This window comes from Eleutherodactylus coqui, chromosome 1 (assembly GCF_035609145.1).
Source record: "Eleutherodactylus coqui strain aEleCoq1 chromosome 1, aEleCoq1.hap1, whole genome shotgun sequence".
Taxonomy (NCBI): domain Eukaryota; kingdom Metazoa; phylum Chordata; class Amphibia; order Anura; family Eleutherodactylidae; genus Eleutherodactylus; species Eleutherodactylus coqui.
Window position 1 is genome coordinate 483,233,176 of NC_089837.1, and position 26,299 is coordinate 483,259,474.

Below are 26,299 nucleotides of genomic sequence, written 5' to 3' on the forward strand. Positions count from 1 at the left end.
CCACATTCATGGTTAGAAGAAAACGCTGAAATCTGAGTACTGCGGTACATGATTGGAGAAATTATAGCTGTCCAACCTTTACGAACAAGATACATAATCATATAAAGTATTGGAGATGTCATCGCCTGCACTTCTGTAAATCAGACTTTGTGTTTTCAGTACATTACTGATGAGACAGTCTCTCTCCTTGCAGTATCCTGTTTGCTGACATTGAGGGGTTCACTAGCTTGGCATCACAATGCACAGCACAGGAGCTGGTCATGACTCTGAATGAGCTCTTTGCACGTTTTGACAAGCTAGCCGCAGTAAGTACAATTTATTAATGTGAAATTTGTGTTAAAAGCATCATTATTTTAAAGCTAAACTAAACTTCCTGAAACTAGTGAAGCCAACTCATTAAGTGCTGGCGACATGAGCTGTTGAACTTTGAGGACATGTAGAAGGTGTGACATGCAACGATCCTCCTCTTTCGGGACAGTAACTCACTTGTTGCTGCAAAAAGGAAGATGGAGCAATGCCCAGCGAGAGCGATATCGGGATGTGATTGACGCCCCGATATCGTTCTCGCAATCCTTCAAAAGCCCTGGATGCGAGGCGTTTCCGTAGGACTGAAGGAATCTCCTGCTGTGGCTGTCACAGCTACGGCAGGAGTTAGTGATGTTCTCCCATTGATTTTAATGGGGCCAGCAGCAGCAGCGCCAGCCCCATTGGAATCAATTGGACATGATTGCGATCCTCTGCCACTGCTGTGTCAGCAGTGGCAGGGGACTCTCCACGACAAGGATTTTCATGGGGGAGATGGGGGGAAGCTTGAAATATAAGCCCTATCCCAAACATAGTCCATAACTGTATAAAAAATTAAATAAGAATTCATCACCTTAGTAGCGCTGTCATATTCAGCACGTCTGGTTGCACGTGCTGGCACGCTTCTTCTGCTCCTCTTCTGGCTGAGCTGTCAATCAATGCTGAGCGCTGCCTCTGAATGGTCACAGCACTCAGCCAATCAGAGGCAGTGCTTCAGAAGGCGGGGATTTTCAATTCCCCGGCCAGAAAAGGAGAAGAAGAAGAGTGCCGGGGACCTGCCGGAGATGACAGCGCTTCTAAGGTGATGTATTCTTATTTTTTATTTAATTTTTTCTACAGTTATGGACTATTTTCGGGGTAGGGCTTATATTTCAAGTTTATACTTCTCAAGAAGGAAAAGATAACTGGGTACAGACAGACTGTTTGGGGTTTTTGTCCCTGATCAGTGTGTAGTACGTTGCTGGGTGAGAGGACTATGATGTGTGTTAGGAGGGTTTAAGTTTCTCCTCAAGGAGAGCCCTTAATAGGTGTGCGCAGACTAGGTGCTCTACCTAAGGAGAAACTTTACCTGTTCCCAACCAACCTCATAGGCCCAGCAACCTACTGTACACTGATGGGGAGCAAAATCCCCAAAACAGCTGTCTGTACATGGTTACATTTTCCTTCTGGAGAAGACTCTGGTTTTGGTTTTTATTCCCAGTCATTGTCACAAGGCCAGCTAAAAGGTCAAGCGTTGCCTTGTAGGAATGCTGCCTTCTAATAGGTGCTCTGTAGAAGCATTGTTCCATTTTCTCATTTGCATAAACTTCCCAGAAGAGCATGCATGGCCCTCTCAGTCCCCCCCCAACCCCAGACCGCAGGGTACACTAGGATTAATCGTTATGAATACATATTTAAAATTGTCATCATCTTAATATCCAGGTTGTGACCAAGCATGAAGCTTTATTTTAACATATTGCTTTTTATGTGTAGAAGTTTCCACCTGTGGTCTCCAAGATCGTTTAGAGCCAAGTATTAAAAATGAATAAAAATTGGCTGCTTTATAAATTGTGCCACACACAGACTACAAATTTTGCAAATGGTTGAATATGAGAAGGAAGCCCCCTGGTGAGATTTGGCAGGCAGCGCTTGTTCCTCTCACAAACAGAATACAAACATATTCTTTGGTTGCCTAACATTCTGGCATTGTAACTCCTACTTGGAGCTCGCTCTTGTTGGATGCCTTTTTATGGCTCTTATAATTACTTTACTGAGTCATGGTTTAATAATTTGTTTTAAATGGTTCCCACTTTTTTTTTTCCCTTGGAAAGTAGTTTTTGTAAAAAAAAAAAATATTAAAAGCACAAAGAACAAAATAAAAATATAGCCGGAGCCCCAGAGAGAGGTATAAAGTAGCATTTCATTTCATAGTACCTGCGACAGTGACTCAATGTCTTCTCTTAGCTGAATGCATTGTAGAGCAGTCTTGATATGTACTTCCATCATTTCATAACTATCTATTTCTATTTCAAGGAAAACCACTGCTTGCGTATTAAGATCCTGGGGGATTGTTACTATTGTGTTTCTGGATTGCCTGAAGCTCGCGCGGATCATGCTCACTGTTGTGTGGAGATGGGAGTTGATATGATTGAAGCCATCTCGTAAGTGGACCCTTTGCGTAATATATAATAATATAGATGTTACAGAGCTATACTTGGGACTTCAGCCATAAGCTATTTTGGCAGGAAAGTCACAGCATTTCTAGAATACTCAAAAGTTTCATCTACCTACCGACTGGACATAAGATATAGTATATATGTTCATTTTCACAGCTATCGAAGTGCTGCCTTTAAGTTACCATTCACGTTATTGAAGCTAAACATTTTTTCAAAGCCATTTTCACCCATGTGAAGAAGTAATTAATTGCCCTCCTAAACCTAATAACTGATTGTGCCAACTGATTGTATGACGACTCCGCTGCAGAATCCCACCCCTCTCAATGCTCTGGCATTGAGGGGAAGGGGATTCTGCCACCGTCTCTCCTGCCTTTACTTCCGCACCACGTGGTGCGGACTCAGAGGCAGTGAAGCCGCTGCAGATTTTCGGCAGAATGTCCGCTGCAGACCTTCCAACAAAAATCTGCCTTGTGTGGCTCTAGCCTTACTGCGCCCGGCATTTTGGTGGGGAACCATGGAGGAGGGATCCCCTTATGCGTTTCATCTCCCTGTGATCAGTTAAAAATTTTTGAGATTACAACTTTTTTGATACAGTATTAGGTCAAGAGGTGGCGGCGTCTGAAGTTGTCCTTTGAACAGTGATTTCATATAGGCTATATGTTCGAGAGGAGAACACACGTCTCTTTTTTGAAGTATGGCATAAATTATCAATGGCGGAATGTCAAATGTCTTGTTGGACGAGGAAAGCAATTGGACAAAACGTGGATGGGACAAAAGAAATTGGACGAAATGTCCTCATGGATGAGGAAAGCATTGGACGAAATCTGTGGGTTGGACGAGATTTGGATTGGACAAAAGTCCTGAAACCATTTAAAGTATTGCCAAAGCCTCTCTGGTGGAATTCAAGTCAAGACATGGACTTGGCCACTCTAAAACGCTCATTTTGTTTCCATTGAGCCATTCAGGAGTGGGTTGCTTGCATACTTCGGATCATTGTCCTGGTGCATGACCCAACTGCACTTGAGGTTTAGGTCATAAACTGCCAGACAAACATTCTCCTTCATGATTTTCTGAAATAGAGGAGAATCCATGTTCCATCAGTTATGATAAGTCGTCAAGGTCCCGCAGAAGCAAAGCAGCCCAAGACAATTACACTACCACCACCATGCTTTACTGTTGCTATGATGTCCTTATTGAAGATGCTAAATGTAATGGGATCCAAGTCTTCCAAAAGGTTCCACCAATGATTCATCATCACAAAGTCTTTGTCTTCCAGATTTGTTTGGCAATAGCAAGACAGGCCTTTGTATTTTTTTTAGTCAACAGTGGTTTATGCCTTTCAGCTCTGACATGGATTCCATTTTTGTCCAGTGTCTTTGTCTTTCTTATTTTGGAATTGTGTTCGTTGACCTTAACTGAGGAAAGTAAAGCTTGCAGTTAGATGCCCATCTGGGTTCTTTGCTGACCTTGGTTGAGTTGGCCATGTGGTCTTGGTAACATTTTGGTAAGCTGCACAGCATTACTGTGGGTGCTGAACCAGTGCTCACACCAAGAAATTCCTTCAGTGTGAAATCAGCTGAGGAGGCTTGTATGAAGAATCTAGGTGAAAATTATATCAGCGGGTGAAATGATAATCCAGCGGGAATCTGAACGATTCTCGTTCAATGTTATTGAGCGCCTTGACTGAATTAGTTCACTTCTCGTTCGTCGTTCATTATACTTCTATAAGCAAATACAAATCTTGTTATTTGTATAGTGCCAACATATTCCGCAGCGCTTTCAGGTAATTTTTATTTTTTACCCTCCCCCCTACCACCACCACGACCACCACCAAGCTGGGTACTCATTTTACCGACCTCAGAAGGATAGAAGGCCGAGTCAACCTTGAGCTGCGTACCTGAACCTTGCGGGGATTGAACTCGCAACCTTCAGGTTGTGAGCTAGAGCATAGGACTGCATTTCTGCTCCCTTAACACTGTTAATTATCGCTGGGATGAACTGTCAGGCGTCCGCACAATGTTTTTGTCTAGTTTTATGGTGCTATGCTTTTCTTAATAATGCTGTTCTCTTGACTAAGATATTCTTGTATCTCAGGTTAGTGAGAGAAGTAACAGGGGTGAATGTGAACATGCGAGTGGGAATACACAGCGGACGAGTTCACTGTGGTGTCCTTGGCCTGCGAAAGTGGCAGTTTGATGTATGGTCTAATGATGTGACTCTGGCCAATCATATGGAAGCTGGTGGCAAGGCCGGGTAAGTGAAACATCTCTTTCTAACCCCAACATCGATGTTCATAGCTATATTACCTAACGGTGGAAACTGAAAAGAGAAATATTATCTTTAATTCATTTATTCATGGCTATTCTAAATGTCCCCTTCTTATTTCTGTTCAGGCGGATACACATCACAAGTGCTACATTAAATTATCTGAATGGAGATTACGAGGTGGAACCTGGTCATGGAGGTGAGAGAAACGCGTATCTCAAGGAACATGACATCAAAACTTTCCTGGTGACAGGATGCAGCCAGAAGAGGGTAAGTTGGAGGACACAACCCACTGAAGGCATTAACATAAATAATTGGAATTCTTCTTCATCTTCTACTCTATTTGATTCAGATCATAGAATGGTAAAGTTGGAAGGGACCTCCAGGGTCATCTGGGCCAACCTTCTGCTCAATGAAGGAATCACTATATCATCCTAGATCAACTTTAATAAGAATGGATAGAGTTAAAAACTTGGAAGGTTGTACTACCAGTGTACAGCTAATCAATACTAGCTTAAAGGGATTATCCAGGACTTAAATATTGATGACCAGTCTATAGGATAGGTCATCAATATCAGATGGATGGGATACGACTCCCGGCACTGTCATTGCTCTGCTGGTGAAGAGGCCTTGACACTCCATTGAGCGACACAGCCTTTTCCTTGGTCTGTGACTTTAGGTTCGTCAGTCATTGGCCTTTGGTAGCTCAGAACCATTCAAGTGAATGGAACTGAGCAACAATACCAGCCATTTCTGATAGGATATGTACTTCGTAGTGCTTGATCTTAAGAAAGATAACCATAATACGTGAAGTTCCATCAAAGTGAAATCTGATTTTTATTAAAGAGGTTTTCTGGCACTTAGATATCCAATATCAATATCTAAGTCCATAAAAAGCCCTTTAAGTAAAATAATACTCTACTTTGATGAAGCTCCATGCGGTTGTGTTCTTTAAAGAGTTGTGCCAACTTATTGAGTTATGGGGGATAATTTTATGATCGGTGGGGGTTTGGCCACTGGGACCTTCACCGATCTTGATAATGAGAATCTTGAAAGTCATTGCAGCGGAGGTTGTGCATGTGTGCTGCCAATTGATTTCAATGGGAGCGCCACAGTTTGCTGAGTGTACTTGGCAATTTTCGACACTCCCATTGGACTGCATGGAGCAATGGTGCGCATGTGCGGCCTCCACTCCATTCATGTAGAGACCTTTGGAATCGGTGGGTAGGGATGACTTTATAATATGGTAAAACCCCTTTTATCAAGCATTGCAACAATTATTCTGCTTGCTTTGATTGAAAACCTCAAACTTGCCACCAAATGGGCAGGTATTTTGAGTTGAGAATCAGATACCTGTAGCGGAGCACTTGTGACCTGGATTATAAATTCACTAATGCCTACCGCCGCTTAGTGTTTTATGATTCATAGCAAGGCACATAATCATAAGGAGGTTGTGATATGGAGTGCACTTTTCCTTTGATAGGATGAGCATAGGGATTCTCCCTAACCATGTTTATCTAGGACACATAAGCTTTTGTTCACGACAATATGTAAAATGTGCGCAAGAACTGCAATTATGGCCGCTTGTCCTATAAAAGGTGTACCTGTGTGTTCTTCAATGCAGAAAGAAGAAAAGGCCATGCTGGCTAAACTACAAAGAGTCAGAGCCAACTCTAATGAAGGCCTTACCCGAGTCTGGGTTCCTGAAAGAACCTTTCCACGCAACAAAGGCTCAAAGGCTTTTCGTCAAATGGTGAGTGTCCAGCTGAAAGCCATCGGTATATTGGCGCTAAGAGTAAACTATATGGAATTACTTATAGCAACAATCCTATATAATCATATATTATAAAACTACAGTGTAACATCTGGGTGCTGGGGTGATATGCCAAGGCAAAAAAGGGCAGAAAAACCATCATACGTAATTAAAGCCTAATAATGTGCACACAACAATTCTCACTCTGACATATATATATATATATATATTACATGGACAGCCTTAAATTTGAATGGCTCGATGACTTCTGTAGTGACTGACAGAAAGTACTGTATTATTCTGACTATAAGAGACAACCAGGTTTAGATGACAGAAAATAGGATAAATACATCTCATGCTTATTAACCCTTTGCAATCCAATTTTGGATTCAGGGTTTCCTAGGGAGCTTTCTCTTTCTGCCATTATGCAGTGGCGACATCTGCTGGCTAGAGCCAGTACTGCGGCATGGGACATGCTGGAGAGGCCCCCTGACAACATAGCGGTCAGTAATGTACAGTAAGAATACCCTGCCAGACAACTTCCAACATCGGAGCTGTAGAGGCTGCAATCAGAATGTAGGAAAACATCAGACAGTGGATTGGAAAGGGTTAAAACTTCCCTGGTGGGATAAAGTTCGTAGCTCCATTAGCAATAGGGAAACCCAGTAGTACCACCCCAATTCCAAAAAAGATGTGACGCTGTGTAAAATGTAAATAAATGTTAGGAAAAAAAGAATGCAATGATTTGGAAATCTCATATAACCATAATCTAGTCACTATAGACCATGGAACGTATCAGAAGGTGAAAGGGAGACATTTTCCATTTTATTTTTTTTTAAAAATGAACCCAAGATTTCAAAATTATCGCATTCTTTTTTTCTTTATTTACATTTTACACAGCGTCCCAACATTTTTGGAATTGGGGATGTAATAGTGGCCCCCAGTAGTAACATTGCCCCCCATTAGTAATAGTGACCTCCAATTATCCTATTAGTAATTGTGGCCCCCAATAGTAAGATTGCCCCCTATTAGTTATAGTGGCCCCAGTGGTAATAGTGGCCTCCAACAATCCTATTAATAATAGTGGTCCCTAGTAGTAAGATTGCCCCCAGTGGTAATAGTGGCTTCAGTAAAAAAAAAGTGCCACCTATGCTTGTGGCCAAGCAGCCACCCCACCACAAAGTACTTTACTTCATTCCATAGCTCTGATCTAGCCACCGCTGACTATTATCAGAGAGTCTGACCCCAGACCTTCCTGCCCAGTTTCTGCTTTACTGCACATCCTGTACACAGCGCTGGCTCCAGGCAGTGAAGTCAGGGGTCACAGTCTCTGATCAGTGACAGCCAGACCAGAGCTACAGAGTGACGTAAAGTACTTTGTGGTGGGATTAGTGGTCCTAATGATCAATTGAAGCCCAAAAGCACTGTGCCTCATCATTATGCAAGCTCTCAAAGGGTCTGGCGCTGCCAGACCCTCCTGACATTAGACCAAAAGATGCAAAAAACCTTTTAGCAAGATATTTCCTTGCTAAAAAGTGCATCTTTTAGTACAGAAAGTACACTATAACTAGTGGTTACTACCCTCAGGAATTTCTGATGCCAGACCAGCAGCAATCAGCTGATTACTGCTCTGGCTTAAGTATTAAAAGGCGTTGTCATAATGAAACAACCCCACATTATGGAAAAGTTGTCCAGACCTACCAATTTCTATGAGAGCAGATGACTATCACATGTGTATGGTGTCTCCTAAGATTTTCCCGACAGATGATGTCGACAGTAAAGAAGTATTAGTATTATGTTCTGAGTTTCAGCACTTAGGGATAAGCCTTATGGGCACTTTAAGCTGCAAGTTTTGCATTTATATAGTTTGGCTGCTAAAATCACCAGTTTCACGTTTTCAAAACTTAACCCTTTGCAATCCAATTTTGGATTCAGGGTTTCCTAGGGGCCTTTCTCTTTCTGCTATTATACAATGGCGCCATCTGCTGGCTAGCGCCAGTACTGCGGTATGGGACATGCTGGAGAGGTCCCCGACAACAGAGCGGCCAGTAATATACAGTAAGAATGCCCTGCCGGACATCTTCCCACATCAGAGCTGTACAGCCTTCAATGAGAATGTCATCAGACGTCAGACAGTGGATTGGAATGGGTTAAAAGGATTGTAGACTAGCCTTCATCTCTAGTCCATTGTACATCACAAAGCTTAACCGCTGAACGTACTCTCGCCATTTAACTCGTATACTCAGACTACTATAATCACAGGAGGTTAGATTGCAAATCCACCTCCAAAATGTAATTAGTCAACGACTTTATCTTTTATTCTGGAGTTTGAAACTACAAACTAAATCCATAACTCTTTGCTTAGTTGTGTTCTTTGCTCAGCGCACATGGAAACCTACATTTGCAGTGCGAGCTGCCGTGAATTGGGCCGAGTGTGTCTTGTTATAGGTGCCGTGACAGTAAAGCTGCCTCGTTAGTATTTCAGGATTCTTTGGCCTCACACAGACTGCTGATTTTCCCAAGGACTGAGCGAGAGAGCGGCCCCCCTGGTGAGGATAGGCAGAGACAACACAGGGAGCCACAGCTCTTCTTTCAGAAAGACTTAATTAAATAGTTCGTCAGAGGGCCTCCTATGGGATCTGCCTAATGAGACATGCCAAGGGGCAAGCAACTCTCAAGTCACATGCCTTTCTCTGCCAATTCTTTCCTAAAGGCACGGTGCGGCCTTGTCACTTATACCCCGAAGACTGTCTATTTAAAATGTGTTATGCTTCAGTAGATTAATACGGACGAGCGAATGAGTCAAACGGCAGCGTGCGCACGTGGAACCAGGAGGTATTTTATCCGATCTGATGTCATGCCTTAGCAAAGCCTAAAGCCCCTGGAAATCTATCCATAATAAATAAGCTCTAATTACTGATTACATGCGAATGTTCTTCGGACTAATGAGCGGAGCATCTGTATTAAAATAAGCTTTGCAGTACACATGCTACAGTCTGAAGAGAGGCGGCTGGTTCTAGACGTCTTTATAAAGTCTAAGCAAACTCTTATCCTCAGAAACGGACGTCTGCAAACTCGTATACACTCAAAAAAAAGTCAAGCCCCTAGAAGGAGTTGTTGTTTTCCTGCAGTACTTGGCATGCAGTTACATCTCAGGCAGATCTACAGATGATTGAACTTGTGGTGTGATTAGATGAACGGTCTTGCCACCTGAAGCCCTAAAGTGGTTCCCCCCTTTGACCTATAAAAGGCCGCTTTTATGGCCTCAGGTGACAAGACCGTTCATCTAATCACCACAACTCTCATCATTTGCATATCTGCCCGAGATGTAACTGCATGCCGGGTTTTGCAGCAAAACGACAACTTCTTCTAGGTAGTAATTTTTTTCAACAAGAGGTTTTATGTTCTGACAGGTACTGCCCTATAATAAATACCTGATACATCTACCAGGATACCATGTGTTGTAGTTTCCATAACTTTTAAACTGTAATACCTGTCATTATAGCAACATATACCACAGCGCTGTACACAACATACAGTCCTCAACATCGAAACTGAAACACCAAGAAGGACAAGCCATAAGGTTATGCAAAGCAAGGAAGTTGGAGGTGTCACCAAGATATGCAAATATTCAAATTTTCAAGCACCTAGCTCCAATCTGTGGCATGTGGGAGGGGCTTCAATGGTATATAAACCAAATTAAAAGCAAATTTTGTCAGCCCCATGAAACTTCAAAAATTCGTGTGTCTTGTGGTATGATCGCGTGATGCTTCCCATTCGCGACGTTCCAGTTATCGTTCCAGAGCGACATAATCCTTGAACTGAGATACCTTGGTTTATCACTCTAGCAGTTCGTTACACGTGTAGTCTGAGATATCAGTACTATTCGGCGTTGTGTGTCCCGGTGGTTGGGAGAATAGCGATAAACTCAGATGACAGTAAGAGGTGAACAGAGGCAAACCTCTGCACGGACGGATCGTCAGATTAGAAGAATGGCGCATAGTGATCCATTCTGTACAGGGAGTGAAATTGGACATCTCATCCCAAACCTGGGGCATCAGTTTCTACACAAACCATCAGAAGGCGCTTGCACAACATTGGGCTACGAGCCAGACGACCAGCAACAAGTGTTCCATTGACCTTACACCACCGTTACCAAAGGCTGTAATGGTACAGAGCAAAATAGCAATGGAGTCTGGAATGGAGATCTGTCCTCTTCAGCCATGAGTCCCGCTTTTGTCTCTGATGCAATGATAGTCGGAGATTGGTCTTGGGGACCATGTGGACAACACCATGAAGAGGCCTTCATGAAGGAAAGTCACACTAGTCGTACCCCTGGGATTATGGTGTGAGGTGGTATAATACATAGTAGCCGGACCCCTCTAGTCTTACAGTGTTATATTGACTTGGTCGTGGAACCAGTCGTACGGCCATTTCTCCTAAGGGCTCCCGCACACCTGGGTTTTTTCTCACGCGTTCTTTTCATGCGATAACGCTGCGTTTATTTCACGCATCGCAAGTTGGTACTTTGCAATTTTTGTGCGATGCGTTTTTAACATTAGAAAGTCCCATTGACAATCGCGTGAAAAAAACGCGCAAGAAAAATGCAAGTGTGCCGGAGCCCTAAGTGTCTCGGGAGCCTTTTTTCAACACAACAGTGCCAGGGCACATGTTGCTCGTGCAACTGTGAGCAGCCTGCGTGGCCTAAGGGCTCCTGCCCTGGGAGCAGCGGTGTCCATTCGTACCTGTTTACTTTTGTTTTCATTTGTACTGCGGATGGTCCACATGGTTCACCATCGGTCATGCGAAGTATAGATTTTTCCTTTTCTGAACTCCTGCTTCTCCCATGTCATCGCCTAGCGAGAACGCGGAATTTGTGAGCTCCCAACAATTGACTTCAATGGAAGCCGTCCACACGGGATCCGCGGAAAAATGGAGCGTGCTGCGACTTTTCCTCTGTTTGCGGAAACCGCAATTGGTTTCCACAAGTGTGCAGAAAGAGTCGATTTCCCATAGCATTCTATTGGCGCTATTTGCTGCTCCTCCGCGGTGCGAACGCCTGCAGTGAATTCCGCAGCAAATATCCATCTGTGGGCAGGAGCCCTAAATGTTTTACCATCGCCTGCTGCGTCTTCGGACTTGTCTCCCATTGAGCGCATCTGTGACGTCATTTGTCGGCAATTCCAAAGGGAGCTGCCAGCAGCACATCTTGATGATCTGTGTGCCCAAGTGCATTCAGCATGGCAGAACGTTCCTCAGACAAGCATTAGTAACCTCATTGATAGCCTGAAATCTCATGCTTGTGAATAATATATATCTTTCGTGTTCATGAAAACATGGGGACAGCAGGCATGCACATTTGCACACCAAAATGTACAGTTTTCGAGAAAGCACAACGGAGAAATATGCACCGTGTAACCCTTTCCAATCCACTGTCTGATGTCTTACGACATTATGATTTAAGGCTGTACAGCTCCGATGTTGGTAGACATCTGTCGGGGTTCTCTTACTGTATATTACCAGCCTCTCTGCTGTCGGAGCCTATCCAACTTGTCACCTCATGCAGTACTGGCTTTAGCCAGCATATAGCGCTGTTGTATAACGGCAGAAAAAGAGTAAGCCCCCCTAGGAAAACCAGGATACAAATTGGATTGGAAAGGGTTAATAACTTTTATTCCAACTCATTTTCTCTAAAAGTACAACTCGATAATTTACACTTGCTTCTACCTTCATGCAAACGTGCCTCAGCTATTTGAAACAAAAATTGCATGCAGGCTTAAATTTGCCACTATAAATATGACCGTAGGAGGACTTTCAACTTCTACAACAACGCCTTAAAAGGAGCCTGTCACCGAGACAGATGCGCACAGATCCCCCATGTAAGTGTTATTCTGAAACGCCGCTGTGTTTTAGAAATAACACACTTTGAAGTTTGCCTGTTTGACTTGGAGTTCTCAAGTCAACGAGGCGGGCCGCACCAGGCTCTCCCCACTTGACTGACAGCTCTCTCCATGCTTGTGTGTAGGGAAAGACCTGTCAGTCAACATACTGCGGGCAGGGAGAGCCTGGTGCGGCCCCACTTCTTTGACTCGGAACTCCGTCGAGGCAAACTTCAAAGCATGTTTATTCTGAAACACTACAGTGTTTCCACATAGCACTCACAAGGGGGCGCTGTGCAGATCTGTCCTCGGTGAACCCAGTGACAAGCTCCCTTTAAAGAGGTTTTTCAGGCAACTCTTATTGATGACCTATCCGCAGGAGTGCAGTGCAATTTACTTGTTTTTTGAGGATTTATTTTCAATTTGCGGTAAAAAAAAAAGTTGCATATTGTAGTGTAACAACTTTATTCTTCAGGTTGTTACAATTACTGTGATAAAAAATTTATATAGTTTTTGTTGTGTTTTCTGCACAGTAAAAATACTGATTTTTAAGAAATGATTTGTTACTTTGTCGCTGCATTCCAAGACTTTCTTCGTTTTCGGCAACTTAGCTCTATGGAATCTCATTTTTGGCTGGATGACTTGTAGTTTTATTGGTATTATTTTGGTATATATTTTGCTTTTTGAGTACTTTTTATTCCTGATTTTAAGAGGTGAGATGAAGAGTAAACAGCTGGTATGTCATTCTTTATGTTTATGTTTTGTTACTGTTAATTTTATAATATGTGTCACAGGGATGCAGCGAAGATTATGTCTATTTTATTTATTTTTGATAGTAAAACGTTGAGGCTCATTTACTATAACAGTTTTTTGTCATAAAATTAAGCTAGAAGACTGTTACTTGCTTTGTGCCATAATTAAAATGCTTTTAGACAGTTTTTCCGACTTGTCCGAAAAAGAAACCTAGCCTAAATTGTGCAAAATATTCTTCCGAAATGACGCAAATTTTTCCAAAAGTTTGCCACAATCTTTTCCGTAAATTAAGCCAACTAATAGTTGGTCTAAACTTAGACTAGACAGTCTTAGGCCTCGGTCACACAACCGTTTTTTGGTCCGATCTGCAGACGCGCTTACGATCTGCAGATCTATAGACCAAATGCATCCCAATGGGATCGGTCACATGTCCGCTTTTTATGCGGATGTCCGATAAATTATAGGACACAACGATTCGCAGAGCGAGCCTATCTACGTTCTGCGCATCGCTGTGTTCTATATATGCGCTCAATGGGGCCGGCAGCAGCGCCGACCCCATTGAGAACATATACTTAAAGATCGTTCTCCTCTGCCACAGCTGTAACAGCTGTGGCAGAGAAGAACGATGTTCACCCATTGAATTCAATGGAGCCGGTAATACAGCCAGGGGCTGTATTGTCATTCAATAGCTGAGAGCTGCCCCTGATTGATCCCTGCGCTCAGCCAATCAGAGGCAGCACTCACTCACCAATTCATGAATGGGTGAGTGAGAGCTGCCTCTGATTGGTGAGGGCTGTGACCAATCAGAGGCAGCCCATTCAGCAGGCGAGGATTTTAAATCCCCGCCTGCTGAATACCACACAGAGCAGTTCAGGAGAACTGCCGGCCAGACGCGGCTGAACTCCGGCTGCAGGGAAAAGGTGAGTATAATTTTTTTTTTACACATTTTTAGGATGCTTTTCAGGGAAGGGCTTATATTTTTAAGCCCTTCCCGAAAATTCATCCCGTGCTAGCTGGCAGCCCATTGCTGTATTGCCGGCTCCATTGAATTCAATGGGCGAACATCTTTCTTCTCTGCCACAGCTGTTACAGCTGTGGCAGAGGAGAACGATCTTTAAGTATATGTTCTCAATGGGGTCGGCGCTGCTGCCGTCCCCAGTGAGCGCATATATAGAACACAGCGTTGCGCAGAACGCAGATAGGCGCGTTCTGCGAATTGTTGTGTCCTATAATTTATCGGACATCCGCATAAAAAGGACATGTGGCCGATCCCATTGGGATGCATTTGGTCTATAGATCTGCAGATCGCAAGCGCGTCTGCAGATCGGACCAAAAAACGGTCGTGTGACCGAGGCCTTAAAATGTATTATTCAGCAGAGGTACTGTGATACAGACTGTCTAGTCTCAGTTTGCTTTGTCTAACGTTTAGACAGTATTAGTAAATAAGACCCGATGTGTAACAGAAAAAAATATTTTTTTCTGTAAAATCACTCAGGTGCTGCGGCCAGCATTGACCGTGGCATCTGAGGGGTTAAGGTACCTCTACACAAGGAAATTATTGCCTAAATTATCACTGTTAACAGCAAATTCACGCAATAGTGATCTTGTGTACCACCAACAGGGCTCATCTAAAAGCCAATTGATTGTTCGGCCATGTACACAGGAGTCCTTAAATCTTTGAGCAACTGCCTGTTTACTGTTGTAATGTCCCATATAGGAAGTTTAGATCATGGTGGCTGTTCCGTTGTAACTCCCATTCTGGTAGATCACAGTGAAGGCTTGGGGACTGATACTGTGGGTTGGCTGCAGTTTCCTGGTGTGATGTTGTGGGGTAGTGGTCCCCTTGAGAAAACATTCCAGGGAATTAGGCACTTTAACTTAAAACTTACATTCATTCAACTTTTTGGGTGGTGCAAAGGGTCAGTGTCTTATTTCATTCCAGTCAACTTTGCCCATTCTGAAGATAGTGGCTATTTAGTGCTATTGCCTTTCTTTCTGCTCTTGTACTGCTGATCTAGATTTTTCACCGACTGGTGGGACGTCTCTTGGCTAGAGAAAGGAGCTGAGATATTGGGCTGTTCATTCCCCTACTAAACTGTTGTATACAAAAAAAAAACACTTCCCGAAGTTTTCTGAACAGGACAACAATTTATATAACTTGGTGCTGATTGGCTAGAGAAAGGAGCTGAGTTATTGGGTTGTTCTTTTCCCTATGAAACTCTTGTCTACAAACCACTACTTCAAACTTTGGCACGGACATACATATGAAACCCATCATAGTGTATGTAGTCACCATTTTGGCTCACCACAGTGTAAGTGGAGGGGAGTGGGCTGGAATGATCCCTGGTCCGCTCTGCCTCCATTCACAGGACAACTGTTGCTCCTATGTAAAAGCACAGGGGCGATAATTTAATTTTGTTAACCCTGTATATAATTTTTTTCTCACCTCTTAGGGTGCTATTAGACAAGGTGCTAGCATCTACCGCTAGTGCTTGTGTTTTTCCAACCGAAGGTGCAGCCCGGCAATTAGAGCTAATACTCGAGCATTAACCCTTTCCCATACACTGTCTGACATCTTCCTACATTCTGATTGAAGCTTGTACAGCTCCAATGCCAGAAAACGTCCGACAGGGTATTCTTACCGTCTATTGCAAGCCATCCTGCTGTCAAAGCCTCTCTGGTGCGCACACACTGGCTTTAGCCAGCAGATGGCATCGTTGTATAACAGCAAAAAGAGAAAGCCTTTTAGGAAACCCTGCATCCAAAATTGGATTGGAAAGGGTTAACGTCATAGCGCTCTTATACAAACTCTCTAGCCTTTCATTGGAGGTAATTGTCAGCGAATACTACCTACATATACCATCGATGGAAGGAAAAAAAAGGAGGTGTGAACAGAGCTTTCCTTGGCCTTACGTCAAGATGCTGGGTCAGAATCACCGAGGGTGTTGATTAGCGGGTGGAGGGTGTCTACAGTCCATCCCTTGGTATCAACCTCCTCCTGTCACCAGCGCTAATATTGTCGCTAGAAGCTGTTTCAACAAGCTGTAGTAGTGATAAGTGACCTCCTGGCCATCAGCTTACTCCTGCATTTTTAAGACAAGCTTCTTGACCTAAAAAGAAGACAAAATTGTGCAATTTTGGAATTTCACCTAGTTAGAAGCCTGGATGTAATCCTTGTATATTTGGCTTTTAACGACTAGTGCTACCAATACAGAAGTATTATGTTCCCAGCAGTCGAAAAAGTTGAACCCACTTTATTTCTATAGGGAGCTGTTCACTAATAAATGCATACGCTTCAGTTTGAGAATGCTCTAAGAATTGCAGAGCAGGGCAGTAGTAGAATGCCAGTATCCTGGTAAAGGGCATGGGCAGAGATTTTTTATTTTTTGTATGAACATTCAGCTATTGTGAGAAAATCCACCCTGTGAGTGTGAAATCATTAGAGTTAGGGCGGCTCCACACCGGTATGTGAGCAATTGCGCCGTTATGCAGAGAAATGAACCCAGTTATGAAAATAATGAGGTCACTGCTATCTCACGCAGAGATGATGAGTGTGACAAGTTAGCGTATATACTCGAGTATAAACCGACTTTTTCAGCACAATTTTTATGCTGAAAAAGCCCCCCTCGGCTTATACTCGAGTGCCAGTCCATGCACCATTGCTTTTAATGGGCTGCGTGCAGTGATTTTCGGGGAAAGGCTTTAAATAGAAGCCCTTCCCTAAAAATCATCCTTGACGTGTAAAAAAAAAAATACTCACCTCTCTACCGCTATCGGGGCTCAGGCGCATCCAGCCGCTTGGTTGTCCGGCAGTGCAGTGAAGTTCTTTCAGCAGGCGGGAATTGTTCATTTGGAATTATGAAGAAATTTTCCCCCCAAAATGGAGCAATTGGCACCCACCTCATAGGGGTTTAGTCTTTCTCAGGATCAACACTGTAGGATTGTAGGTTGGGCTTGGTAGACCTGTGTCATTTTTATTACATTTTCAACCATGTATTTAAAACTCAAAATTACTATGGTAAGCCACATAGTAAAAGGGTCACGAGCCACATGTGGCTCTCAAGCCAATGGTTGGGGCCACTGTTCTGTGCACCAAGGAGCAATGGAAACGCATTAACAGAAGTATGAGCAGAGCTGTATCCCACTATTGTCAAAAAGATGCCAGTTAATATTAAAGCTTTTATAAAGTGTTTTTTTGTTCTTTTTTATGAATTAAGCATACCTATTGATTTAGGTGACTTTTCAGAATAAAAGGTACTTTACATGATTATGGACTAATTTCTGTCTGGAAACATTGAATTTGGGTGTTAGTCTTGTCTACATACGGCTTCGAACAGAGCACTAAGCACAAAATTGCTCACCTGTCCGGAGTTGCTTGACTTTTAGCTCAGCTAAGACCCATGCAACTGTGATACACTGAACAGGAAGTGAACGAGAAGTTCACGATTGCCAATGATGATCTGCCAATCTAAACAGGATTCACATATGCGAACAACCAGATGATGACATCACCAGCTCGTTCACTCGGGCAAGCGAGAATCATAATGTCATCATTCAGTGTAAAAGGGCCATTCTACATACTAGGGTAGTCATAAACATAACAATTAATGTTCTCAGAGATAAGCTTAGCGAGCTTGCACTCCCAACGGGGTTGATTGGCCAGTCCACTTGAACAACAAACAGCCAGTCCGTGCAGCGGAGAATGGTATATAAACGAAGCTTATCTCCATGCAGCCACAGTCCCAAAGAACGTTGTTTGGGGGGGTTAATCGGAATATAAAATATTTCGCAAAATTGGAACATGTTCAGCTTTTTTTTTTTTTTTTTTTTTTAACCCTGTCTATATTTCTATACTACTTAATATTATTCTAATGGCACTGTGTATTCTTCATGCTTGGAGCTGTGGTTCAACGAGCGTTGAAGAGTTACAGGCTCCCTTGATCTGGCTCATATCAGTTTTCTGTTTACAAACAATTTTTTGGGAACGTGCCGTGCCAAAAGTGACATCAGCTCTGGATGACTGGCCAGAATTCTACATGATTTAATTGTTTCCTGTGATATTCTGCAGCATACCAGCTCCTATGAGCAGATGTGTGCTTGGAAACCGCCTGCATGGAGGGTTATAAATAAACCGCTGTTAGACGTGACTAATTACGTGAAGTCTATGTTAGCACCATAAAGAGCGGATATTTTCAACATTCTGTTTCGCAATTAAAAAAACAAAAAGAAACAACTGGCATTTACAGACAGAAATACGGCGCGTTTCACTCCAAGCGCAATCTAGTATTTTCACAATATTTGTGTTCACGGCTAAGACATCGCATGGGAGTAAATATTAACGCCTAGCTTGGTGGATTCAGAGTTTTAGAAATGAAAGCTGAGTTCTGGTTGCTTGCAGCGGGCAACAAGGACTACTTTCTGACTCTTTCTGTCGTGCTTTACACAAGAGCAATAGTTATTCTGTGAATGGAGGCGGAGGGGACCAGAGATCGCTTCCGGCCGCCGGCTTCCATTGACAGGAAACAGGCAGCTGTTCACAAATGATCGACTGCATATTTACGAAGGCCGATTGTTGTTGGGTTTTATGTCTACGTGAACTGAGCGACGAACAAAGAGCGAACAAATTATTGTTTATCGTCCAGTCGTTGACAACATTTACACTGAACGATTCGGATTTCCCCCATCCAGTGATAATAATCGTTTTGAGTAAAAAGGTTCTTAATGATTATGCATAAATATGCTCATTGTAAAAAAAATAAAATTAAGCACAAAGAGTTGTTGGAACGGGATGAAACTTTCTCTGTGTGATTGTAACGTTGATATAAGTAAGAGATTACAGTATCAGAGCGAAAGGAGAATGTATTGTGGAAAACTGAACAATTGAAGAGAGGTTCTAGTACCCTGTTGTACTGCTTCTAGCTTAGATACAAGATGTGATGCGGGTGGGCATGGAGGCTCTAGTACCCTGTTGTACTGCCTCTAGCTTAGATACAAGATGTGATGTGGGTGGGCATGGAGGCTCTAGTACCCTGTTGTACCGCCTCTAGCTTGGATACAAGATGTGATACGGGCAGGCATGGAGGCTCTAGTACCCTGTTGTACCGCCTCTAGCTTGGATACAAGATGTGATACAGGTGGGCATGGAGGCTCTAGTGCCCTGTTATACTGCCTCTGGCTTGGATACAAGATGTGATACGGGCTGGCATGAAGGCTCTAGTACCCTGTTGTACCGACTCTAGCTTGGATACAAGATGTGATACGGGGGGCATGGAGGCTCTAGTACCCTGTTGTACCGCCTCTAGCTTGGATACAAGATGTGATACGGGAGGGCATGGAGGCTTTAGTACCCTGTTGTACTGCCTCTAGCTTGGATACAAAATGTGATACGGGTGGGCACGGAGGATCTAGTACCCAGTTATACCACCTCTAGCTTGAATGTGTGATGTGATACGGGCAGGCATGCAGGCTCTAGTACCCTGTTGGGCCACCTGTAGCTTGGATAGAAGATATGATATGGGCGGCATGGAGGCTCTAGTACCCTGCTGTATCGCCTCTAGCTTGAATACAAGATGTGATACGGGCGGGCATGGGAGCTCTTGTATCCTGTTGGGCCATTTTTAGCTTGGATACAAGATGTGATCCGGGCAGGAGGCATACAGGTTCCGTATGGTATGCTATGGCATATCGCTCAACATTTGCTGTAACTGAGCCTCTAGATTGTGCAAACTCATAGTCTGTCAAAGTTGGCATCCCAGAGGGTCCCATACATGCTCTATTGGTGATAAATCTGGCGACCAGGAAGCCACGGAACTGTGACAATGTTGTGGAGGTTCCTGTGACCCCCTTGTGTGTGCAGCTGAGCATTATCCTGCTGGAAAATGCCCCATGGAAACCGCCATGAGAGGAATACATGTAGCTGCAGGATGTCCTGAACTATCATTGCCCCTCGTACCACTACTAGGGGTGACCGACTGTCGTATGTGGTGGCCCCCAAACCATCACAGCAGCAGTGGACAGTGTGCTGCTCCACAACAAAGGCAGGATTGAGGCGCTTGCCCCTAGGCCTCCAGACATGAACCCAGCCGTTGTCAGTGAAGACCACTTCCTTCCACTCCGTAGCGTCCTGTTTCATAGTTCACGCCACCTTTGCAAATGGAGACGAAGGTGGGTGTCAAAAGCTGTAGACTTAATGGGCGCCATGAGACTAAATGTCCTTTAGGCACCTGGAAATGGTTCCACCAGACACAGGACTGAAACGATGGTGCCACCTGTCTCTGGATGGCGGACAATGAAACACTTGTAGCTTCTAGTGCCTGTCGGATGATCAGATCCTCTCTACTGGTCGTCTGTTGAGGGCTTCCAGAAACATATGTAATAGTAATGAAAAATACGCTTGCGTGAAAACCTACAGCATGAAAAACCAATAATAAAGAAAAGGTTTGTGAATATTTCCCTTAGGAACCTCTATGGATCTAGGCCTTAGCTTAGAGATGGCATTAGAATAAGATCTCCAGTACCTGGAACCTTAAATCTAAGCATTGCATTCTATTACCTTACCCTTAGTGTGTTGTTCACTATATTATTGGCATTCAGCATTGATATTTGCAAAATAATATAAATGCATCTATACAATATTAAAGCACAGTTGCTGTAGGGAAATGTTATTTGTAAAGGGTAAACCCCATAATGCGGTTGTCTTTCTTTTCTCAGGGCATTGATGAATCAAGTAAAGACAAGTAAGTAAAAAACACAAGTGTTCCTATATACTGTTTGTGCAAATCCATGTTGTGCGCTCTATATTTTTGAAACGTACCCTGTGGTACCTGCGTGCCCGCGGACATTGGGAGAAAAAAAGGTTTTCTTACCTCTCCGGCTCCAGCAAGGATCTCTTCTGCGCCGGACGGATCTTCTTCCTTCAGCGCGGCGGATGCGTCCAGAAGTGCTGGGGACGTGCAGGACGCATGCGCAGTGGATTTTTTAATGTCTTGCTTTGCCGCAGATCCGCAGCACAGCCACAATGACAGCTGTGGCTTTGCCGCAGATATGACGGCTTCCATTGACTTCAATGGAAGCTGTCCCGCAGGATCCGCAGACTAAATGGAGCATGCTGCGATTTCTTCCCCTCGCGTGCAGTCCACATGCCGGGGAAAAAATCACATCTGCATGCTTTTTACTGTCCTGCAGACGCTAATGTGTGCCTATGGGCGGCTTGATTTGTGGATATCCCGCAAATCAAATGGGCCCGTGGACATTAGGCCTAAGGGCTCTCTCACACAACCATGTTGGTACAGTGTACTCCACACACGGAATATACTGTAGCAATCTGCCTCATAGGTGCACTGTTCAGACACAATCCTCTGCTCCTGTGTCTGGAAGAAGTGGGCGTCGTCCTGCTCTCCCTGTTCACTGAGCTTATACTTATTCTCTTCCACCACTCTTAGGGTTAATTTCTTCTGGGCCTCCTGATCAGCTAATGCACCTTTTCTAATCACCGCCCTATATAGCTGTCCTGGGCCTTTCAGACAGTGCTGCAGTGTTGTTGTGATATTTGTTTCCATAACTCCTTGTTTAGCCGCTGCTTCGGCAATTATCTTACTATCTTGCTATCTGCTCGTGTTCTGTGTTTTCTTGTTCCTCCGTTTCTGTATCCTGCTGCCTGTTGTTGTTGTGAGTCTACTTTTCTTTTTATCCTTTGTCAGCTTGTTCCTCCTTTGTTTCCATACTTCCGGTATTGTTCGGTCTTTTGTCATATAGGTGTTCTGTCCTGTCAAGGTCAGTCAGCGCCTGGAGGAGGACCACAGGGTCGTCCTTATCAGGACGCCAGCCCTGCTTATAGGCTGTGGTTTTTCCTCTTCTTATCAGCTCAGGAAAAGATACTTTTCCTAGTCCTCATCTGTATACAGGGTTTATACATCTAGTATCTTATCTCACACGCTGGGGTCGCCTGTCAGCCGTGCTGGATTGGATCATTACCTACCTGGTGGGTTGACACAGTGGTTCCACATCCACAGTCGTTACACTGCCATAGGCTCGCATGCTGTCAAGCACATATATTGTACAATAAAGATCGTAGCATGTTCTATGTTGGCGCATACAGGCCAAGATAATGTGTCGGGCAATCGGCGCCCCGCACAAAATACACAATGTCATTGGGTACTTGCTACATGCTGCGCAACTGTCACGTGATGGCGGCAGACAGCGAATTACACTCATGTGCAGTGCAGCCAGCCATAGACAACTGCTATACATGACTATCTCTTTGTGAGCCGGGGCATAAAGCTTATCAGTTAGAGTTGCTCCTACTCTGGCGGACTTTAGCTGTCCATGCATTGGGGTCCTTTCAGTCGAGCCAATTCTCATTTGAACGAGCAAACAAGCGAGTGACGTCACCGCTAACTCATTCATACTTGTACAACCTGATTAGACCGTTGGCTCATTCAAATGAGACTCGCTCAGAATCATTCAATCCCTGTATAAGTGAATGAGAGGGACTCAGTGATTGCCGTTTAGACCGAGCAATAAGTAGATGAGCAAACGATGATTTTTATGCCTAGAGGAACTGAATGACAAGCGCAAGATTCAGGTTTGTCGTTGCGGCAGGTTTAGACTGAATGATTATTGTTCACTTTCACTCGGTTGAACGATTTTTTGAGCGATTATCGTTCCGTCTAAAGGCAGCATTACTCTGATGACCCTTCATCACTACATGGCTGCCCCAGCAAAATGCACTTTTAATTGAAAGGCAATATTCCTAATAATAACTAGAGATGAGCGAGCACGCTCGGATAAGGCAGATACTCGGGCGAGTATCACTCTTCTCGAGTAACTGCATCCTCGTCCGAGCAGGCTCAGGGGGTCGGCGGGTGTGAGCTGGGGTGGGGGGTGGGGGTGGGGAGAGATCTTTCTCCCCCCCCCCCCCCCGCCCCCTGACCCTGCTCGGACTAGAATGCAGTTACTCGAGAAGAGCGATGCTCGCTCGAGTAACTGCCCTATCCGAGCGGGCTCGCTCATCTCTAATAATAACCCTTTTAAGGAGAAATTGCTGGAATTTGTATTTCTCGTCCGTATCATTGGGGGCCACAGCCTAGACCATGGGATATAGCCACTGCCCTAGGAGGCGACACTAAGCAAAAAAGTGTTAGCTCCTCCCTACCTGGCTATATCCCCCCTGCAGGCGCTCAGCTAATTAGTCTTTAGCTTAGTGTCTGCTAGGAGGCAGACATGGAAAGAGCTATTCGCGGGAATCCGGGGAGTCGGGGCTTTTCCCTGGCTCTACTGGCCTCCCGGGGGAGACGCAGGCAGGGGGTGTCTCCACCACTACTGCGGCGTCTCACCCAGAGAAGAAAAAGGGGCCCGACCATGCAATGCGCATCTGAGTCGGTTACCCGCCAGCCATAGGGCTCCCCCTCCCTGGAGTAGCGCACTGTCTGACGGTGACGCGTAGGGGGCAGCACTGCTGGAGTAGTCGACGCAAGGGCAGGCTGTGGCTCCCAGGACAAAGACACCCCCGCTTGGGACTATGGAGCATTCCGGCGCCATACGGACAGACCGCACAGCCAAGCTTTGAACACATACCTTAAGGAGCATCAGGACGTCGGCGGTGGCAACGGCGGGGGCAGCGGCAGCGGCGACGGCAGCGGCGATAGCAGCAGCAAAGGCGGCGGCAGCGGCAGCTCTCCCGGCCAGGGATAGAAGCTTGCGTGTCGCAGGACGCCGGGACGCCGGCCGGCAGGCCACCTCCGGGCACGGCGCTCCGGGGGGCGGAGCGCCGTCGTCACGGCCGGAAAGCGTCACTCCCGGGTCGCGGGGACGCTTCCGGGGCAGGCCACGCCCCCTCCGACCGGGGTGAGTGTAAAAAGACCGCCGGACAGAGGAATGGCCACGCTCTGGGACACTTCATTGGTCTACACCTCTGAGCCCAGCACCTGCAGCTCGCCTGAAGCACACAGCAGCCTTCCAGCCGTTCAGCCCTGCAGTCCTGCAGTTTCCCTCTGCAGTTTCCTTCTGCAACGGAGAAAGCACCCGGACAGCAGCAGCACCTCCTGTCTCGGGCACCAGCAGCAGTAGCAACTCCGCAGCAGTCCCTGCCACAGCACCTGCCGGGTCACCAACGCCGCGAGATCGTATGGTACACCAGCGTCGACTTCCGACAGCATCCAAGCGTCAGGACCAGAGGCTCCAGCTGGACCGGGGGAACCGCAGAAACAGATGCTAGACCGGGTAAGCCCTGCCCAAGGCAGCACTTTGCGGTGTTCTCCCCTCGCCCTCCCCATCCCCCCTGCAGGCATTCCTGTAACGGTACTCAGCTTTCCCGCTACCTGGGAATTGTTTTCTGTTGCCATGTCTGACCCTAGATCAGAGGGTTCCAGCTCGGCCAAGGGGAGGGTGAAGCATTACGCTTGCACTACCTCAGCGGTAAGTTCGCTTGCGGTCAAGTCGACCCCCGCTGCACTAGATGTGCCGCGGTGCGCGCAGCCCAGGGTCCCCGGTGCCCCCCGCCGCCCCTGTGGAGCCAGGGCCCGAACCCCAACGGGCGAGGTCCCTGGCCGCTGCCGTTTTCTGGCTTGGCCATATCCTCTGCGGCAATGTTACGCCGGTTAGAGCCCAGCTCAGACGCGTCCTCCTCGGAATATGCACGAGAGAGGGCACACAAAAGGAAGAGGTCCCTTAGCAGCGAGGACACTCCCCATAGAGCGCGCCACACCGGGAGGTCGTCTGGACCCTCAAAGTCCAGACGATCCAGGGACTCTCATGGCTCTCATGGTCCAGGGAGTCCGTGCATGCTTATCATAGATCAAGGCATTTTTTTCACGGTCCCGGTATTCTGCGAGACCAGCCCGGGCTCGCGATGAGTCCCCTCGAGCATCTTGCTCATGGGCGCCCCAGGACACGGCCCAAACGGCAGGCAAGGGCAGTGGGTCTGAAGACTACGACCACTCTGCAGGCTCGTCAGTTTTGGAACTAGACGAGGAACAGGTGTCGCGCCTAGCCAGCCTAATGTACGGCCTGGTAATATCCATAAGGGAAACCCTCCAAGTAATGGAGGAAACAGTCCAGACGCCTCCTTCCGCGGTGTCATTTAGACGGCAGAAGGAGATCACGACAGGTCTTCCCAGACCATCCGGATTTTTTGGAGGTTCTTAATAAGGGATGGCAGAACCCGGATAAGAAATTTAGGCAACCCGGGAAGACTTGGGAAAGTACATACCCATTCCCAGGGGGCCTGAAAAAGGGGTTGGGCGGTACCTCCGGTAGTTGACTCGCCAGTGTCGTGACTGTCTAGAAGCACAGCACTGCCAACAGCCAAGGTAGCAATGCTGGCTAATCCTCAAGACAGGAAGCTGGATGCGTGGGTAAAACCGTGTTTTAAGCCACAGGCACCGCCTTACAGCCGAATTTTGCGACCGCATGGGTCAGCAAGGCATCCATAGCCTGGGCCAAGCAGCTACGGAGAGACAGTGTAGCAGGCGCTCCACCAAATGAGTTGCTCGAACTGACAAACAACGTCATACAGGCAAACAAATTTGTATGCACAGCAGAGCTAGGCGCAGCCAAGTTCGGTGCCCGGCCATCCGCCGCATCGGTGACGGCAAGGAGAACTCTCTGGCTGAAAAAAAAAAAAAAAAAAAAAAAAAAAAAAAAGAAAGCTGGTCAGCAGATACAGCATCCAAGATGGCCCTAACAAAATGGCCATTCGAAGGAAACAGGCTGTTTGGACCTAAACTAGATGACATGGTAAAGGGCGCTACAGGCGGCAAGAGCACGTCGTTACCACAAATGCCGGCAAGAAAGGAGAAGGTTCCACTAAAAAGGAAACCGTTCTTTCTTTTAGATCCTTTCGGCGTTTTTTTCATCCCACCCAGGGTCAGGGCAGTGGTCCCAGTCTACAAGAACCCCGACAGACGCAAAGAGGGGCCCCTCTTTCAAAACAAGGCAAACATGGCGATCCCGACCCGGAATATCTAAAACAGCGGGATCAAAAGAGCGCGGCACGAGATGCTGCCCCCACCCAGTGTCACCAGAGTGGGGGGGGGGGGGCAGGCTCTCCCAATTGCGAGAGACATAGGGGAGGCGCGTGAGTAACAAGTGGGTGCAGGAAATTGTGACATCCGGTTACGCAATCGAATTCACGACTCCCCCACGGAATTCGTTCTGCAGGTCCAGAGTGCCTACCACCCTGGAAGGAGTAG

General features: G+C 45.7%; 1 protein-coding gene across 1 annotated transcript in view; it reads left to right on the forward strand.

The window, feature by feature from the left end:
- Positions 1–26,299, forward strand: part of ADCY6 (adenylate cyclase 6) — a 180,610-nt gene that overhangs the window by 116,668 nt on the left and 37,643 nt on the right. The window contains exons 6-11 of the mRNA XM_066585787.1: positions 194–305; positions 2,317–2,444; positions 4,554–4,712; positions 4,853–4,994; positions 6,349–6,477; positions 20,820–20,845. Of these exons, the coding sequence (XP_066441884.1) occupies positions 194–305; positions 2,317–2,444; positions 4,554–4,712; positions 4,853–4,994; positions 6,349–6,477; positions 20,820–20,845 (696 nt within the window). The remainder of the gene's footprint in view (positions 1–193; positions 306–2,316; positions 2,445–4,553; positions 4,713–4,852; positions 4,995–6,348; positions 6,478–20,819; positions 20,846–26,299) is intronic.